Source organism: Copadichromis virginalis, linkage group LG20 (genome assembly GCF_057382275.1).
Source record: "Copadichromis virginalis isolate Kocher_CV1m ecotype Utaka linkage group LG20, C_Virginalis_male_GT1.1, whole genome shotgun sequence".
In the NCBI taxonomy this organism is placed as follows: domain Eukaryota; kingdom Metazoa; phylum Chordata; class Actinopteri; order Cichliformes; family Cichlidae; genus Copadichromis; species Copadichromis virginalis.
The window spans coordinates 21,042,588-21,061,686 of NC_140637.1; the positions used below are offsets into that span (position 1 = coordinate 21,042,588).

Here is a 19,099-nt window from a genome sequence, read left to right on the forward strand (position 1 = left end):
TTTACTGCTGAAGGATGGCTTCAATTTTTTGTACATTTCCTCCCCATCCCCCATTTTCAGAGACTTAAAAGTAACTGGACAAACTAATATAATTTCAAATATACATAGAATTTTTTTAAAACCTTCATGAAAATTCACTCAATGAATGCCTGAAGTCTAGAACCCATAAGCATCACTCCAGCTGGTTTCTGTTGCTGCTTGTTTGTGTCTCTGCCTTTTGTTTTGTCTTCAGTAACTGAAAACCATGCTCTGGCCCCTTGAAGAACATAACATTTCTCAGGCTTGAAACACTCAAGTTTCTTTTACAGTTTGCTTTGGTCTTTATCCATTTTCAGTGCAAAGTTCCCCCCCAATTAGCTTTGCATTGCAGCATTTGGCTGAATCTGAGCAGGGTGTGTAACCCTGTACACATCATCAATAAACACTGATGAACCAGTTTCATCGGCAGCCTTATATGCCCATCCTTGAAGACTGCTTCCACCATGTTTGACAGATAATGTGGTAGATATTTTTCTCGTCCACACTTCTTTTCCTAAAATTCTGGTACAAATGAATCTGGTAGTTTCATCTAGCCAAAGATTTTTTTTCCAGAGCTGTGGAGGCTCTTAGAGGTTTTCTGGCAAAGTTTAAACTCTCTTTCCAGTTCTTCAGAGCAACTAGTTTAAACTGTTTTCAACAGTTTCTATTTACATTCATGAAGCCATCTCTTAATTGACTTTGACAATGACACATCTGCCTCAAGAGTATTTTTCACTTGGTTAGATATTGTGGTCTTTCTTTATAAAATATAAAATTCTGCAATCACTTTGTTGTCTGTGGTTTTTCAGGCCTTTTGAAATTTCTGAACTGGCCTGTGCATTTCTTCTTGTAAAGATTGTACCAGATTCCTACAAATGTTTTGTGATTTATTTTGGTTTTTCAGTTTAATGATGGCCTCTTTCACTGGCATATTTTGTGCTCTAATGAACAGTATATAAATACAAGTTGAAATAATCTTCTATCAGCTTAACTTGTCAAGGAATATTGAAGTAACAGGTGAAACAGTCAACTGTCCATTCACTTAAGTAGAGGATTGTATATAAAAATTACTAATTCTTCAACAGCTAATACAAATTTCTGTATTAAAGCTGAAAGTCTATACTTCTATCACATATGAGTGATTGAAAAACCCACCGTGGAGGCAAAAAACAATTAATAAAATATGTTACGGTCCAAAATCTCACAGAACTACCTACATGTCCATATGAGTTACAAAGACGATCCATATAGTCTATTTTGGCAAAGGAATTTAACTTAATTTTTATTAAAATATCAAATAAACAACTTTCTCACCAAGTTCACAATAAAACATTTAACTGCCTGAAAGTGACATGGTAACCAAATACAAATTAGTTTCCAAAGAATTTTAAATATTTAAGACAACTGCCTAATGTCCAGCTCATCATAACCTAACAATGTAAGAAGTGATAAAGACGTGTGGGTATCGGTTTACTCAGAGGTATGACACCTTTGTGCAGACTGCTGAAACATATCCATTGCTTTTGCTTTGAAGAATGTGCATGTATCCAACATCACATATGCCAGCTGTCTGACAGACTATAATTCATCCAAAAGGACCCCAAAAAATAAAGACAATTAAAAGAAGTCAACAACAACACAAAGACAAAAATCCCCCCACGTCTACTCCATTATCATTTAAGACAACGCAAAAAAATAAAAACATAAATCAACTACTACTGTGCAACTAAATGGACTACATCCAACTGCTTTGTGATAACAGGAGGAGGTGAAGTTGTGCAGGATCTTAATCCAGGCTTCATTTCCTCTTAAGGCAGGTAAGCTTAAAAAGTCCTTTTCATCAGAGAACAGAACATTCTGGTAGGAGAACAGGCTTCACATCACAGAGCCCAAACTGAGAGAAACATCTGTCTTGAGCTTTCTTCAATGTCCATTCATGGTTGTCTTAGGTAGGTGTGCGTGCATTTATTTACAAGTTATACCAAATCCAATGCCAGCATGAAGCCCTGGCATACATTTAAAATATATATGGTGATAACCAAGACATCACCTTGACGTATCTTATGCCATCCTCTTCATGTGTACATCCAAATGCAATCCAACACTAATCAATCCCTTCCGTAGTTGCAGATGCACTTCCCTCTCTCCTCTTTTTCTTACACAATTTACTGATTAGCATGTATGTATGTAATTTATGTCTTGTATGACTGGATATGTATCTGTCGAGCTACATTAGCATCTTTATGGAGAATTTGGGAATACTGAATGTTTGAGCTAATTCATATAAGTTGATGAGGCAGAGGAGGTGGGTGAGCGGAAGCCGAGGAGGAAGGGTAGTGCTGTCTGAGCCTCTAAAAAACAGGCACTCTGGTCAGAGTACAGGCATTAATATCCTCAGTGTGAGTGGCTCTGTGCAGGGACGGTTCTGAGGCACTGCGGTTTATCTTAGGGAGGGCATGCTGGAGAAGCTCAATGGAGGACAAGATCTAAATTTTTTAAAAAAGAGAGAGATTTAAACAGGGTTAAACAAAACGCTAACAATTGAGCTTGATGATCTACAACTGCCATGAGAGTAGCTCACCTGTGGAAAGAGTGGCCTCTCATCCTTGGACTTCTTGGTGCAGTCAGCCACCAACCTTTTCATGGCTTTGGGGCAGTTTTTATAGAGCTTGCTGAGGTCTGGAGATAGATAGCCTCTTCCCACCATGAAGATAATCTAACGGGAAAGTCAGAAATAGCAGACCGAGTAGAACAGCAATCACATTTTAAAGTATTTTAAAGCCAGTACATCTGTAGTGGACGACTGATCAGTGCTTGATCAGTCCATCTTGCAGATAAAGATATGGCATGAGTGCGCGATGCTGCAGAGATAAAGGATGACACGTACTCTATGTGCCTGCCAGATCAGCACAGTTCAAAGTCATGCTACAGTATCAAGGAGAACAGAAAAGAATAGTGGATCACAAGATTTACGGGTGCACTGTGCAAAGGTTTTAATTGAATCTGAATACAAACACAGTGAAGTAAATTCAGTAAGACGCCACATATGACCCAGGGCAGGACTCATGGTCTACGAGAGGACAAAAACACCTAAACATGCACATATGCACACCCATGCTCCCCTTTTCTCACACACATACAGGGTTGTGTTACGGGGTCTAAAATTAGGCCAGTGGCTCCATGGCGCTCGCCTCTGTTCCACAGTGGGCCTTGGGCCAGCTCCACAACCCCCTTCAGACAGTGACACAGTGTCTTTCCACCACCTTCTAGCCTAGGTTTGCAGAGAGCTACAGCTTAGACATGTGTCTGATTGCAGGCATACAGCACTGGAACCCTTAAGTTAACACTATGTCTAACAAAATCAATGTTCTAGCCAAGTGACTTTTATTTGCATGACAAAAGAGACTTAAGTTCTTTAATGTCATCAAAGATGCAGTGATATACTCTTAAACCATTAGTGTAATACATTTAAACATCTTTACCTGATCTCTATTTCCTATCTGGGAGTATGGGAGCTCTCCCGTCATGAGCTCAAAGAGAACAATTCCATAGGAATAGACATCAGACTGGAAGCTGTAAGGATTATTATCCTCCATCCGGATAACCTCAGGAGCCTGTAAACATAGAAAAAGAAACCAAGTCAGGTTTTTTTAAATAGATGAATAGTTGGTTTAATGCTACTATCTAATCACAACTCATCAAGTCCCTTAATATAGCCCACTTGTTGCTACAGCGGAATTAAGTTCTTAGGGATGAACTTTCAAACTTTAACATAGTTAAAATAATCTTATTCCTCAATGACTGACAGTCCCAGCTTGTTCCAATGCTTTATATAATCTATGATAATTTTTTTAAAAAGAAGATGATAATTGCATCATTAGATGATAATTAAAAAATGTAACTTTGGATCAGCACCATATGGTGTTACTAACCATCCAAAGAATGGATCCAGAAGGCTGCTCGACCTGATGTGAGCCACTCCACCTTGCTTTCACCGTAGCAAGACCAAAGTCGCCAATTTTTACTGTTAGCCCTTCATGCAAGAAAATGTCTGCACAACAGTCAAGGAATTACACTGAGGAAAAACACATCCTGTACACCAGGTGGATACGTTTTTGTTTTTTTGGGGGTTTTTTTCCCCATTAACAGACACTGAAAAACCAATAGAAAGGATACTGTTTGATTTCATGTCTCGGTGAATGATGTTCTTTGCATGAAGATAGCTGAAAATGAAGAAAAAAATAATTATATCCCAGTTATTGTTGATTTGATTTTAAGAAAGAAGTGAGATTCTGTACAACTTACTCCATGCCCTGAGCAGTCTGCCTGGCAATATCTATGAGCTGGATCATCTTGAAATTTGTCTCCAGGACATGTATGTGCTTGTAGAGGCTGCTACCCTCACACCACTGTGTCACAATGGCCAGGTTGTCCTTAGTCATATAACCCATGAACAACAGGATGTTGACATGTCGTGTTTTCCTGTGACCAGATGCAGAAAAGAAGAGGAAATCACCATATCAAAGATCAGAAAAACATTTGAAATGTAGATGACTCAATAAGAAGTCAAAAATATAAAATATTAAAAACACCTGAAAATCTTAATGCTGGTAAGAAAAACATTTTTATGCACTCTCACCTGAGGACTGCCACTTCATTTCTGAATGCCTGGAACTGCTCTGGTGTAGGGTCTGTCACCTTTAAAATCTTTACTGCTACATCACCTACAGCAAAAATAATAATGAAATCCACAAAACTCGTATGACCAGCAATTCTGCATTCACTCTGCTTATTGTTTATTTTTTCTGTCAGGAAACTCTGGGAAGTGATACACGTGATGGTGCGTAGCATCTGCAGCTCATTCCTACCATGCCATTTTCCTTTGAATACAGTTCCGAAGGAGCCGGAACCAATGCGGGAGTGCAGATAAACCTCGCTGGCCTCAATCTCCCAGTAGTAACTGGAGTCACGCTTATCCCGAGGCCTCTGAGTAAACAGGAATCAAAAAGATGCAACTGATGTCATACAAAGCAGAAATACACCTTAATCATAAGGTTTCATTCTGAAGGGGAAATCAAGAGTGCACCAAACTGTCTGATATCATTAAATATACAAGACAAAAAAAAAAAACAAAGCTTACTATTTTAATTTTGTCCTGAGTGTTGAGGGATGGGGCCCTCTCTCGCTGGGCAGGTGCAGGGGTTTTGGATTGGGATTGGGTCCAGCCTGTAGGACTCTGGTTGGGTGAACTCCCCGCTTCAGGAATACAAAGCAAAAGAGTATATAGGAATTAAGCATAGAAGACTTAGTGAATGATATGGATCCAGGTTATGTGTTATATAGGCATCTCATCAAGTTCACTCTTTTATAGGGATGGGAATCGAAAACCAGTTCTTGTTGAGAACCGGTTCCCACTGTTTCAATTAATTGGAATCGTTTGCCATTTTTGCAAACGATTCCCTTATCGATTCCAGTCGCCTCGAATGACGTCACCACGTTGCGTAGCGTCATTTACCTGACAGGAAACATGGCACCTAAGCGGCACAAACGCTCAAAAGTTTGGTTATACGGATGACAACAGGGCAACTTGCAATACTTGCAAAGTAGATATTTCATTAAAGGGAGGAAACACTACGAATATGCAAAAGCATTTGCTCACAAAACACACGATAACTTTAAATGAATCTCGTGTTTTTAATTCCGCTCCAGACTCGTGAATCTCAACCCAGCAGCGGCGGTAATGTTTGCACGTCCTCTCCCGTTAACATGGCAGGTAAATAATCAACTAACAGTGCATATTATGTTAGCGCGATCGGCCTTATTACAAAACCTGCCTTTACTGTGCATTTAGATGACCACGATGAGAGTGACAGAGTCTGGCTGGCTCAGATGCTGGCAGTTCTCGCTGCAGTCTACCGGTAGCGTCTCCTTTCAGGCCAGGATAGACGAATGTCACCGAGCAGTGACTAAGTTTGTGGTCAAAGCCTTGCACCCATTTGCCACAGCAGATGCCCCGATTTTCAGTAAGTGAATGTGTTTAATTGTAGGCAGGGACATTACTGGATATTCTTGTGTAATTGTTACAGAATAATTTATGTTATACTTTGTTATTGCTACAGAAGAATATTTATTTTATTAATATTTTACATTCACATTTTTTTTCCCCTGTGGACCCGTGACACCCCATCAAAGGCTGTGGATCTCTTAATATCTCACTGTTGGGTTTGTAAGGCCATGCTACTCCTAAATTTCTATCTTGTTCAAAGAGAAGACATAAAACAAAGTTCTAAGTTAATCGACCTGTGTGTTCTCCTTTTTAAAAAAAATAAGAATCGATAGGAGAATCGATATAAAGAATCGAATTGTTAAACAGAATCAAAAATGGAATCGTAATTGTGAAAATCTTATCAATTCCCATCCCTACTCTTTTCACGCATGATGGTAGTTAATGCTCAGTGAGCATATCAACAAAACACTAGAGGGAGCAGGAGATCGCGAGATATTCAGTTAGTCAAAATAATTTGTGAACTTTTTGTTTTGCACAACAAAATAGGAAACTGAAGTGAGGAAGAAGACACAAAAGTACATGACATGAAGCTAATGAAATGCAGACTTACCCGAGTCATGATCACGCATTGCATCCTAAAGAGACAAAGAAAAAAAGAAAACCACAAGCAAAGTTTTGTTAGCTTGTGCAAACACCAGGCCTTGTGCTGTGCTGTCACTCATGGTTTGACAGTACATCTAAGAGATGTGAATGCAGATAGCCTGCTTGCAAGGCATGCCATTGAGACTGCACACAGACACTCTGCTTTCTAACCTTTTCTGGACTCTCAGGTGAGGCCTCAACAAAAGACTGGGAGAAGTGCACAATACCTACTTTCCTCTTCAGCCAGAATCTATGGCACCAGGAGCTGGGGGAGGTATTCAGGCAGTCTAGCTACTCCCCAGAAGGGTACAATACAACAGGCCAGTGAAGAGACAGGAGGCAAAGGGACAGAGCAAAGGAAAGTGAGGAAAGAACAAAGACAAAATGGATTTCCAGGTTTTACCTGGACAGAAACTGGGGAAAAGATCTACAAAGCATTCAAAATGATTGAGCCGATTATGCAAGAACAGCAGCTGCAATAAAGCAGAAGCTAGAACGAACCAGGGGGAAGTCAATTGTCACAGATAATAAAATTTGTTAAAACAGGATGCTATCGGGCTGTAAAAACAGACCAAGCCCTTCTGAGTGGCTTAGCTAACACTCAGGTAGATAAGTAGGAAAAAGAAAAGCAACTCAAAGATCATTGGAATGGAGGCCAAGAACACTTGCAAGCACAAGATATTTTAGGAGTGACAGCCTGAACCTACAGGAGCACCCAAGGGGCCCATTTGGTGTGTAGTTACCTCGATCACGCTGCTGTCTACAGGCAGAGTAGTGCTAACCATGTGGACATTTGGTGTAGAAGTGGAGCGCTGCCTCTGGGAGAGACCGCCACCAGTGGGTGGTGCGTAGTTGAAGGCATGAGGGGTGGAATAACGGTAGGCTGAGCTGTGAGGGAGAACAAGATTTTAAATATTAAGAATCAGGTGGTTTTAAATGTCAGTGCTTCAGATGGCACAAACCACTGACATTTAAAAGAAACACAAACTGAATTCTGTAACTTCTTTAAAATTTGGGCCAAGCTTGGGTGTGGTTATAGTTAGTCTAGAGCCTTTCTGGTTTCATTTCTGTCATTTTTCTTCCATTCCCTTTCCCAACTCACATTTTTTGCCAACAACAGATGCCCAACAAACAAAGTCATATACAATATACCATACTGTAACCACAACAACAAAACAAAGGGAAATTAAAAAGAAAGAAAGAAAAAAAAACATTACAGGGAAGTAGTTGTTAGCCAATTGCATTGTAGCCATCTTCTCATGCCATTTTTGGCAAACTTGAAATTCAGAGGTATTTTGTCCTTGATATTTGCCAAGATCAGCGTTGGCTCAGCTGAAGAGAACAAAGCTCACTAACATCTAAAAAACATAACTCACTTAAGATGTTCACTTACAGGAAAAACAAATCATTTGAACCCAAGTTCAAATATCCACAAATTTATGATCACAATTTTGCATGAATGAAAGCTTCCTTTTTTTAATTTATTCAAGCCTCTTGGTACACCCCACTGTTACCGAACCAGTTGTAATGTATTGTAGCTGCTGGTTAAAATTGGGACAGCAGGACCCCAGCTCAATGACGTATATAAACAGAGATCATATTATATCACACCCACAAACATGGAGAGCACTCTTTGAGCACAATCCCCTTTTTGGCAATATCCCACTATGTTTCAAAAGAGCACTGGGGAGTGCTCTACATGGAACAACTTGATACTTTGTAAGTGCTAATTTGGCAGCTCAGAGCACTTTTTAGCCATTTTAAGAGCTACTGAAACAACAGATTCTTTTCACACCGGGCTCCTTCAGCCCTTGGACTGGTTAAGCCCTCATAAAGCCAAGGACGTCATTCAAAAACAAGATTTAATGTAATTAAGATTACGGTTCTGGTAGAAATAACAGTATAGCCATCCAACAGCATCACTCTCCCAAACACGCATGCATACAATATTAACATCTTAATAATTATTGAAGTACTTTCTTTCTATATTTCTCATCTAGTTGCAAGTAGCAGCCTGCACTATTAGCTCTCCCTACAACATCAAACAATGCCTGATAGGGAAAAACCCCCAAAACAAACGCTGGACAAAAGCAAACAAAAAACAAAACAAAAAAAACCCCTTCAAACAGCACATATGTATTCATGATCAGAGCCTTTACACCTTATGAACTTAAAAGTTCCCTGTGGTTTCTGCTTTCTTCTGCTAGTTCCATGAAGCTGTTTACATAATTGAAACCCCATTTTGTTTATCTCTCTCTCACACACACATGCACGCACTTTGATACAAATGCATGCTAGTGACATGATACACATGCTGCTAATAGACTGAAACTATCCAAGTGATCTGCAGGTGGTAACATGCAGGTATCAGCCAAAATCAACACAGGGTTTCGACTGCTGTTTTGTTTTTTAATGTTTCGTTCTGTCATTGTCGTGTCATTGTTTTTAAGGGTGTAAAATATATTAAAACATTTCAGAGAAGCCTTTTAAAAATGAAGTTGTTTTAGGCTTTTTCAGAAAAGGGTAGATACATTAACAATTTGAGTTTTATTTGAAAATAACGCTAAGAGTGCAAATTATACCGAGACTCACCTTGGAAGCCGCGTTAAAGACTCTCTCATACGCCGGGACGAAGGCGGTGGCACAGACGGGGCATTGCACTCGCCGGGCGTTTGACACAATCTGACAGAAACAAAGTGTTCGTGCAAACACACCAGTGTTTAATCAAGTAAAAGCTGACGGCTACACAGGACAGTGGTTGTAAGGGGAAATAGCTCATCTATTCAGTGTCATTGATAAAGATCTCAAAAAGATTACCCACAGCCTGCATGCAAAATGCAAGTAACTGAGCACAAACATGCAAAACTGTGTATATGAGCTTAGGCCTACATGTAAAAACTGTAGCATCAATAAAACCTTTTTTTGTTTATTATCCTGTCTGCATGTTAAATCCTACCTCATATATATATATATATATATATATATATATATTACAATTCCAAAAGCTATTACTTATGATGTAACATACAAAAATACGGACAAGTTGTTTACACGCTTTCATATACTTACAAGAGTTGCCTGATATTGATCCAGTCCACACACATTGTGGGCACTTTGGTGCTACAATGCTCATGGAATTTGTAGCCACATGTTTGGCAACGGAAACCATTCAGAAGGAACTTCTGGCAAATATCGCAGAACGCTAGTTTCAGATATGTTTTGCGAACCTGAAACAGACAGGGATAAATATTCATTTGTTTCTTTAACAGTGACACTCTCTTGAGAGCTGAGGATACTTTTGAGTGCTTTTGGGTACTCACAAAATTATGCGTTGTCAAGGGGACGTGATCTAAAACCTCCACCTGCAGCTCTTCCCCAATTAGTGAAGTGGAATCGGTATTCCAATCCATCCGTGATTTTCTACTGAGGGAGGGAAAACAAAGGGAATGAGATATCTAAAAAAGCAGCTACACTTAGCTCTGATTCTCATTACCCGTGCTTTGAAAATCGACAGCAGTCCTGAGCTCACCTCCCCTGTCCTGAATTCAGCCTGAAGACAGCGCAGCACTGAGGCTGCAGGCCCCGCACCCTCAGTGCTTTAATCAGGCAGTGGTAAAGAGTCATACCTGGTCGCACGTTTACCTGAGATGACAAAAAATACCCCCAAAAGAGAAATCAGTTATTTTTTTTGTGATGTTCCATATTGCCATGAGTAGTTTTATACCAGTACAATACTTTTGAACTGTTGCTATTTGCAGTTATGATGGTGAAATTTTCTGAAGCACCAGGTATGTCACCGTTAATAGAAATCAACTCACCACAGTGCGTTGCTGGTTCGGGAGGTAGACACGGATAGTGCTGCTAGCCTTTGAGTCGGGCATCTTGCTGTCATCTGAGGAGCGACGCTGGCAGGGATAGCCCTGGACTATGGTCGGAGAAAGGCAGGGGCCCTCAAACGGAGAGTCCTTCATTCCAAAACCGTTGCTCAGGCTCTTCCACACTCCCTGAGGGTGCGCCATTAGTAAAGCCAAGTGCTTACAATAGTCTGAAATGTAAAAAAATAAACAAGATGAATAAATAAAAGATTAAGAAGACAGTAGAAAAGCCTGCAAATTAAAGAACATGAAAGACATCAGCTGCACCTGACCATTTATCTTTCTGACAGAACTGAGTATTAACCTGCTTGTACTGAAAATCAAACATTCAGCCATGCAGTTTAAGGTTGTTTTTTTTTTGTTTAGTTTTTTTTTTTAATAGAGACAAGCACAGTTGACTTGTATGCATGCCATCTACAACTGAATGAAATGGTGACACAGAATGCAAAGGTACCACAACAAAGACATAACTGGTTAATGCAATGACAACTTTTTTGCTGCAATCACTAAATATAACCTCAAAGAGTGCAGACTTCTTAGATTATAGCAAGATTGGGCCCAATGCTGATATGAAGGGTATCTAAGCAGGATGCCTTAAAGTGTGACAGGAAACGTAAAAGGAATCTTTCGGTTAGCATCAAATTAGTGGTTATTTGAGTTACAGAAAACCACATTTTGGTTTAAATGTATGATTTAGTAGTCTTGCCATCTTGTAAAAGAAATGTAGACTAACTATACTATATTAAAACCAACAAAATCTCTAACAGGGGTCAGTCACAGTTACTCACAGACAAGGTTCACAATTATTTCAACACAGGATGAATTGAAACAAATAAAAAAGGGTAGTTTTCATGTCAACTGGGACTCCTTACAACTCAAGGTGTATGTACCCACCACAAACAAATAGGTTACTGCCCCCCCCCCCCCACTCCCCTTGTGCTGTTTTCAATATAAACTATAGCGCTTTACACAGGTCATCACATTTAGTAGGTATGCCCTAATTTTCTGTGGTGTCACTTAAACAAAGCCCTGTTAGCACTGGTTAGCTGTCATAGCAGATACACAGGTTTGTTTTTGTTTTTTTCAGAAGTACAGAAAAGCAGGAACTTGCAGAACTGTGGCTGGGCCACCTTCCCCACCATGCTGCTGGAACTGTGTCCAAAACAAGTGCTGTCACCCATCCAGGAAAGAGCCTCAAGAGAAAGCATGTTTGCCAAATCTAGAATAATTAAGATTTTACTCCCATCAGCTTTGATCTGTTCTTCATAGCAAGTCAGTCTAAGCAACACAAGCCCACATCAGTGGTGCATCCACATAAGATCCTGTGACAAGTATCCAAAGTCGCAAATGTAGGTGAGAGCAATCTCAGCAGGTTAGCATTATTTGTAGGTGTTAGGTTGAGGGGATCACTTTACTTTTGAGTTTTGAACTTTGTCCAAATAAATAAAAACGTGCTGCTGAAAAAGACAAGAAGGTACGGCTATAACCGAAGTGCGTGAGTGCTTTGTTCTGCTACAGCAACTATTAGAAGTTACGTGTTTTATAAGGCCTGGTTGATCCAGTTATAACTATGGAATTGCCTGAAGGCCGTCAAACGCGGACTATATCGTCAAACTTCACTGCACGGCTCCGTTCGCCCTCCATTCAATTTTCTCTTGCTCAAACGATTCATTTCTTTGGTAATGCGAGTCGTGGTGAAGCGGTTTTAACTAAAGAGTTAGCACTTCAAACATGAGTCAAAGAGTAGCAATGCTAGGGGCCAGTAGCCTGTATATGCTCACCAAGAGAAGTTAAAAAAGTTGTGCTCCGCCATAACTTCAGGAAAAAGTGGCCTCGGTGACATCATCATATTTGCAACGCATTCAAAGAAAAGAGGAATAATTCCAAGTCGGTAAAGATCCAGACACTGTATCGAATAACCCTGTATCCGGTAAATGTTGCATTAATGTAAGAGGGTAAGGTCATAGGCGGGTCTCCTTTTCGAACCACCCAAAATAAGAGAAGAAAACTTTTTTTCTTCCTCTTCTTTTTTTTAAATCTCCAATTCGTGGTAAAAGCGAAAAAATCCGTCTGTCCGTCGGACCCTCAAAGTGACACGACGAGGGATATTCTTCAAATCCAGCGAAGCACTTTCAAATTAAAACCTCCCCCCACAAAAAGTAGGTCCGCAGTGCTTCGCTTTGCAGCTCAATGTTTACGTTGTTCGGGAGAAGAAGGTGAAGCAGTTTAAGTTGGTGTCGTGCGTCCGGCTGACGCCACTGATTGAAACAGGACCTTGCAGTCATATCAAGAGTTGCAAGCATCATTCACACTGCGCAACTATAGCACAAACTAAGCCCTCCCACTTTACTGGTATTGTGGTTTTTTGTGCTCATAAAAGAGTGAGTATGATTACATCTGAATTTACTGGGTTCGCAATAACATTACATATAAGATACTTTGTAGCCATATTGTGCAGCTTACGCCACCCTCATACTATCGTGCTGAGAGCTCATACTTGCAAAAACATGTTTTTTCTTTTCCTCAAATGGTACTGCGCATGAAAATTTAACATGCATTGAAATTATTATTATTATTATTATTTTAAAGTAGTCGCAAAAGTATCTTTTGAAAAGCAAGCGAAAAGGCCCACTACCGGTTTGGTGTGAAGGAGTAATCCTCTCCAAGGGCACCATCATCTGGAGACTTTAGAGCAGTGCAATTTTGTAGACCTGGACATAATTTTATAGCCTTTTCACCTCTTAATGCTAAAATTCTTATACTTATGTGGCAAAAAGGACAATGAAGTCTTGTGGTATGCCATGCAGGCTGCAGCTATTAAAAAATGTAATCAATACAAAAAACAAATCTCACTTATAATGTGCAGCACAGAAATGCGTCATTGTTTTATTTCTGTTAGATTTTTATATGCTTTTCAAACATCCCAGCTGTTTGTTTTTTTTAAATCATCGAACACCGCCACTTCATCCTACCCAAACTAATACATTATCACACTCACCATGTGTTCACCATCTCTGTTGTTTCCAGGTCTGGGTCCCCTGAGGTGTCCTAATCACAGATGGTTCATAAGGTCTTTTGAGCAAGCTGTAGTTGACACCATCTGAAAATAAAACACCACGTTCCAATCAGTGGTTGATTAAGCATCCTCGTGTTGTTTTCATATAGCACTAGCAGATTATTTTAGTCAAACAACAAAATCAAAAACCTACCATCCATAATCCAGTGCAACAGGAAACTCTACTTTCAGTTCTCATATGTAACTTTCCAACTAGGTCTTCTTTTCTGAAAATGACAGATATTCAACCAAACAAGTAACAGAAACACCGAATACTGTTTCTGTGAAGATGAGGGCAGGGCTTTGTCATTGTGGATCATTTTAAGGTACCCCACTCCACATACAATAGGAGCACAGTTTATCAGTCAGTGAGATATATTAAAATTCTCTTAATATGTGCAGAAATATGCTTTACAGGTGGTTATATTTTGCCAGATCGCCAGTAAACATTTTGAGCTGCAAAATTAAGACTAGAAAGGAGAGAAATTGCCACCCTGAAGGAAAACAACCAAAGCCACCTTAAGACTGAAATGAATGCATTTCCCACTTATTGATTTGGCACAGCACTCAGACCAGTTAGCTGAGATGCTTGCAGCTCCCACAGATTGTCTCTCTATCAGTTATCCTGTATTCAAAATGTGATGCTCACAGTAGGAGTTTTTAAAGAGCTGGGGTTGTGCAAATGAGAAATCACCAGCTTGAAACACATACCCTTGTACTCTTTATCATAATCAGTGTTACAGGTTTATTGACAATAACATTCATATCCCAGATCCTTACAAGTTTTCAGAAATACATGTTAATGTTCATTTCTTAACTTTGGGCACTCACAAACACGGCAGTTTGCCTATAAACAGTAAATTCAGATATGCTTAATAAGAGGAAAAACATTAGTGTAATGTAACATTTTTAACATATTTATTATTCACCTGGCTATTCTCTTAATTGACCTAATAACGCAAAATAATTTCAGATAAATCCAGTGTTGCTTGATTGCTCTGTCAGAGATTATGACAACGATACTCCAGTCTTTGCCAATTTATGCCAAGCACATTTAAACATTTTCAACTGACTGGATTAACAAGATAAATGTCTAAATTGCTTATTGTATTAATTTTGTAAACAAAGCTGCTTCTGAAATCTTTCTCAGCTAATTTAAGTTGTCTTAAATCAAACTGCTCAAGTCTCTATGATAGGGGCATACATGTACAGCCAACATTTTTATTAAATATTGTGAGATCAAAGGCTGTACTTGTTATGATTTTTTACTTAGATGTGGCCTATGGGGACATGCAGACCAACCAGTTTTTAACTTGCTCAGTCCTATAGGCAAATTAACCTCAGTAAAATGAAGAAAGATGATAAATAAAAACTGTCACGTAGAAACCTTTTCAGTTTCCAGATTAAATGTGAAGAACTGTGAGTATTTTGTATGGGCAAGCCTACTGTATCCATGCTGTGACTCTCACATGTGGTTAATTTTTGAAGAACGTATTATTAATAGTTAATAAAAGCGCTGTGTTGTCCTCTTGTGTGAGGAGTGTAGTGCAGGTAAAGCGAAGACTATAACATTCTCTAGCGTTTGTTTTAATAAGATGCTTTTAAATGTTGAACATGAAGAGGGGGGAAAAATAAGGTCAGTCGATTAAGGAAAAAGGGACCGTTCTAAAGCCACGATTGGCTGATTCGCAGAGGCGGTGTCCAGAGCCTCTCATGTCTGATTGGCCGCTCGCAGAGTAGTCGACCAATGACTGTGCGAGCTTTTAATGGATACGTTGAATGACAATTCAGGAACTCCTGCTCGCACCGCATGTAGCGCAAAGAAGGAGGCGTAAACACTGACATAGCTAGGTAGCCATCAAGGTAAGCGATAAAACGACATTAAAATACTTTCATCGATTTACGTTGTATATCTTTTAACTTTGAAACTAAGGCATGTTAAGATTGATGTTAACCGTTACTTGAGCGTTTAAACGAATTTTCTTTATTTTTTAAATACGCACTGGTTTAGTTTAGACTCATTAACGGAGCGTCGGGATCTTGGTCAGGCCCGCTAATGCTAGCTCGTCACAACGACTTTGGTGTTTGCTCCCTGCGCGGGAAATTTTATACTTATGGTAAATTTACTCAAATGCCCGCGAAAACAATGTATTGTGAAAATGTATAGCTGTAACGGTGGGTGAGACACTTTTCTATATGGGGAAAGAGGACTGATCGTCGACTGAACCGTGCTTCTTGATCGTGGTCGTGTGGTGGTGTGCTAGCATGTACTAGCCAGCAGCATTGGTGTCTCGCGAGTACGCAGAAAAATCAACGTGACTAGGCCCGTGTTAGCGTAGCTTCAACCTTTGGTATTTGATTTCTGTTTTGGAAACGCAAAATATTTCTGAAACATGTAGTCAGATATGTACATTTAACAGACATACAGTTATTTTTTTAAACGACTCGGGATATCGTGCTATTGTTTGGACCTCGAGTTTGCTGGTATCTTTGAAGGCGTTAAATCAACAAATCAACGATGCGACATGCTGGCCTCTGAAGCTAGCTTTCTAAGTAAGCATGCTTTCGTGGTTATTTACGTAGCAGTCAGCAGTGGGTGGCATTAAATTGATTGTTTTAACGAGGATTACTTCATCACGGCTTTCTCCATCAAATCGAGGCGCTTTGGGTGTCCCCATGTGGCCCGTAGATAAACGTTATACGAAATTTTAGAAGGCGTTTAGTGACGAAAGTTGAAGTGGGACGGACACTTGGATGGACAGTAAAGCAAAAAGGAAACACGTTTCACTGTATGCAAAGTCAATAAAATCTATCTGAGTCATTTTGTGTCCCCAGGTCTTCTTTTGGGTGGGTAATACGCGAGAATTGATTACTAATTAACTCACATTCTTCCTGATTTGAATATCTTCAGCACTATCAGCAAACAGAAGTTTGACCTAGGGCAATTACAGCATGATCTCGCTGAGGAAGCCTTGTAAGTTAGCTTAGTAGTTCAGTGTAGTCTGGTGGTCAGTTATGATAGACTAGAGCTTGGAAGAAGAAAAAAGCAAAAACTATTGTTTGATTTTAGATTAGACCCCACCCCGTAGTCATTATACTAGAATGACTCCTGTAGTAACTGTGTTTCAGTTGTGTGGTAAAGTTGTTTGACACTGGCATAAGCAATTTCAAACATGAGACAATAAGAGTTAGCCTACTTTGTCCACCCTTGAAAATCATTATTATTTTTGTTATATTCATGTACTTTTTGATGTTAGGTATTTATGGCAGAATTTTTTTTGTTTAGCCTTAAATTGTTTCATCAATTAAATTGCAAGATTTTTTTTGATAATATAAATGTGAAATAGTGGTCTGCACATAGAGATGGACTTAGATTAATGTGCAGATTTCACATTTAAACTTCATTCTAAACTTAAACTGTCATCTATAGAATGTAACACAAACTGGTATCCAAATTTAGCACCAGTAAAGGGCATTTCTTTCATCTACAATGTCCATACATGTACCTCTCAGAGGTTAGACTTAAGTTGGACTTGATGGTCACATCAAAACTGGAAGTTTGGAAAGTGCCAAAGATGATAGCCACATTCTCCAAGGGGGGGAAAGGGGGTCTTTGTTGAAATTGACACAAAAGCTAAAGCGAACAACTGAAAAACAACTGAAAGTCAGTGTTCATAAGGATCATTGAGTACATGAAACGATGTGTTAACTAATTTCTGTTTTGTTTTTTCTTGAAGGTAATGGAGATGAGCAGCAACAGTGAGTGCTTTGGATGTGGCCGCTCTGGACATTGGGTCAAGCACTGCCCTAATGCCAGTGGTTCGCGTGGCCGTGGCAGGGGACGAGGACGAGGCAAGGGTACTATACTATTCTTGCCACACCCAATATAAACTGGATTTAGTTATAGAAGGCATGGGTGAAAATGAAAGGAAAAGGTTGATTCTTGTAGTTTTCTGCTTTGCTTATCTATCTGTGTCATTACAGAGCTGTTCTGTTATCGGTGTGGAGACCAAGGACACATGGCCAGGGACTGTGACCAAACTGAGGATGGTGTGAATTCCAATTGTTTTTCTTCAGTTTTACTTGGTACCAATCTTTCCCAGAAATGTTTTTTTTTTTTTTTAAATCGTTTTTTTCCCCCCTGATCAGCGTGCTACAACTGCCACAGGAGTGGTCACATTTCCCGGGACTGCAAGGAGCCCAAAAAGGAGAGAGAGCAGCTCTGCTACACTTGCGGGAAAGCTGGTCACATGGCCCGTGACTGCGATCACGCCAATGAGCAGAAGTGCTACTCCTGCGGTGGGTTTGGCCACATCCAGAAGCTGTGCGATAAGGTGAAATGTTACAGGTAAATATGGTTCTGTTTGGAGAAGCAAGCCTGGTGCTACAGTTTGACCAAATTTCTACTATTTTGAAGCCCTCCAATTCTAATCTTTAGGTATACTTCTGTGTTAATTTTACAGTCTGCTTTTATCACACTCGCCACATTCTTTCTTTTTCAGGTGTGGTGAGATTGGTCACGTTGCTGTACACTGCAGTAAAGCAAGCGAGACTAACTGCTACAACTGCGGAAAGGCAGGCCACCTGGCAAAAGAGTGCACCATTGAAGCCACCGCATAATCAGTGCCCTCTGTTGCCCCTCCTTTTTTCAGATTGATGGTTGGTTGTATTATTTTCTCTGAATCCTCTTCACTGGCCAAAGGTTGGCTAACAGAGGCTAGTCCCAGGCCAGTGAGCCTCTCGACATGTAATACAAAGAAAGGGGTGAAAAAAATATCTTTCTGCATTCAATACAAAAAATGTTTTAGTTTGGTAGCGGTGTTATGTATAATGCTTTGTTAAAGAACCCCCCTTTCCAAGCCACTGGTGACCAGAGATGATGAATAAACGGGACTAAACATATGGGAATCTATAGGACCTCTGAGCTTGTGGAAGTGTATCTCAGTAAAATGAGATAGAAGAAGGGAGTAAATGGAAACCAAACTTCCATGTATGGTCATTTTGGTTTGTTTTAGTGGGATATGAGTTGGCCAAGAGAGTATGACATGGAAACAGTTCATAACATGATGCATTTCAGCCCTACAGCAGCTAAGTGGGCGATAACAAACTACATGTTATATTACTAAGATATAAAAATTTTGGAGTTGTTAAAAGGAACATGCTCTTTTATAGAAATCTGTTTACAATTTAAGTAACACGGTAGTCCAAGGCAGACTTTTCCTTTTAAAATGGCTTTGGAATTATTTTTTTTTTACCTTGGCAAAACTTAACATCAACAGTTGTCAGAACGGCAGAATTAGGAGTTATTTGGGAATGAAAAATGTTTTCACAGAAAATCAAAAATGTTATTTTTGTACAATATCACTTAGACTACTGTATAAATACCATTTGCTTGTACTCAGTTTTTAAGTCGGAAGGAAAGTGCAACTGAAGTCCTAGAAAATAGAAATGTAATTTTAAACTATCAATAAAGCTGGAGGAGCACGGGGAGGATCTTCTTGT

General features: G+C 39.6%; 2 protein-coding genes across 7 annotated transcripts; one reads left to right on the forward strand and one right to left on the reverse strand.

The window, feature by feature from the left end:
* Nucleotides 1-1,268: 1,268 nt before the first annotated feature.
* On the reverse strand, nt 1,269-13,835 carry raf1a (Raf-1 proto-oncogene, serine/threonine kinase a). Of its 5 annotated transcripts, XM_085444751.1 has the most exons (19): nt 13,752-13,835; nt 13,541-13,642; nt 10,486-10,712; nt 10,197-10,309; nt 9,988-10,090; nt 9,737-9,894; nt 9,260-9,349; nt 7,411-7,555; nt 6,839-6,958; nt 6,636-6,660; nt 5,159-5,274; nt 4,887-5,004; nt 4,658-4,742; nt 4,324-4,500; nt 4,195-4,241; nt 3,951-4,069; nt 3,501-3,632; nt 2,600-2,734; nt 1,269-2,504 (listed from the first exon to the last, which is right to left on the reverse strand). In XM_085444751.1, exons 3-19 carry the CDS (start codon nt 10,684-10,686, stop codon nt 2,370-2,372), a joined length of 2,019 nt encoding a protein of 672 aa, XP_085300877.1. In that variant the 5' UTR covers nt 10,687-10,712; nt 13,541-13,642; nt 13,752-13,835; the 3' UTR covers nt 1,269-2,369. The 5 variants fall into 5 exon arrangements, with proteins under 5 accessions (XP_085300877.1, XP_085300878.1, XP_085300876.1 ...); XM_085444752.1 differs by lacking the exons at nt 13,541-13,642; nt 13,752-13,835 and adding an exon at nt 12,324-12,824 and having other exon boundaries at nt 9,988-10,087; XM_085444750.1 differs by lacking the exons at nt 13,541-13,642; nt 13,752-13,835 and adding an exon at nt 12,324-12,823.
* Nucleotides 13,836-15,378: 1,543 nt separating this feature from the next.
* Nucleotides 15,379-19,085, forward strand: cnbpa (CCHC-type zinc finger, nucleic acid binding protein a). Of its 2 annotated transcripts, none has more exons than XM_085444756.1 (5): nt 15,379-15,460; nt 17,335-17,455; nt 17,582-17,647; nt 17,747-17,945; nt 18,100-19,085. In XM_085444756.1, the coding sequence occupies exons 2-5, from the start codon at nt 17,338-17,340 to the stop codon at nt 18,215-18,217; spliced, it is 501 nt and encodes a 166-aa protein (XP_085300882.1). In that variant the 5' UTR covers nt 15,379-15,460; nt 17,335-17,337; the 3' UTR covers nt 18,218-19,085. The 2 variants fall into 2 exon arrangements, with proteins under 2 accessions (XP_085300882.1, XP_085300883.1); XM_085444757.1 differs by having other exon boundaries at nt 17,335-17,449.
* The last annotated feature ends 14 nt before the right edge of the window (nt 19,086-19,099 follow it).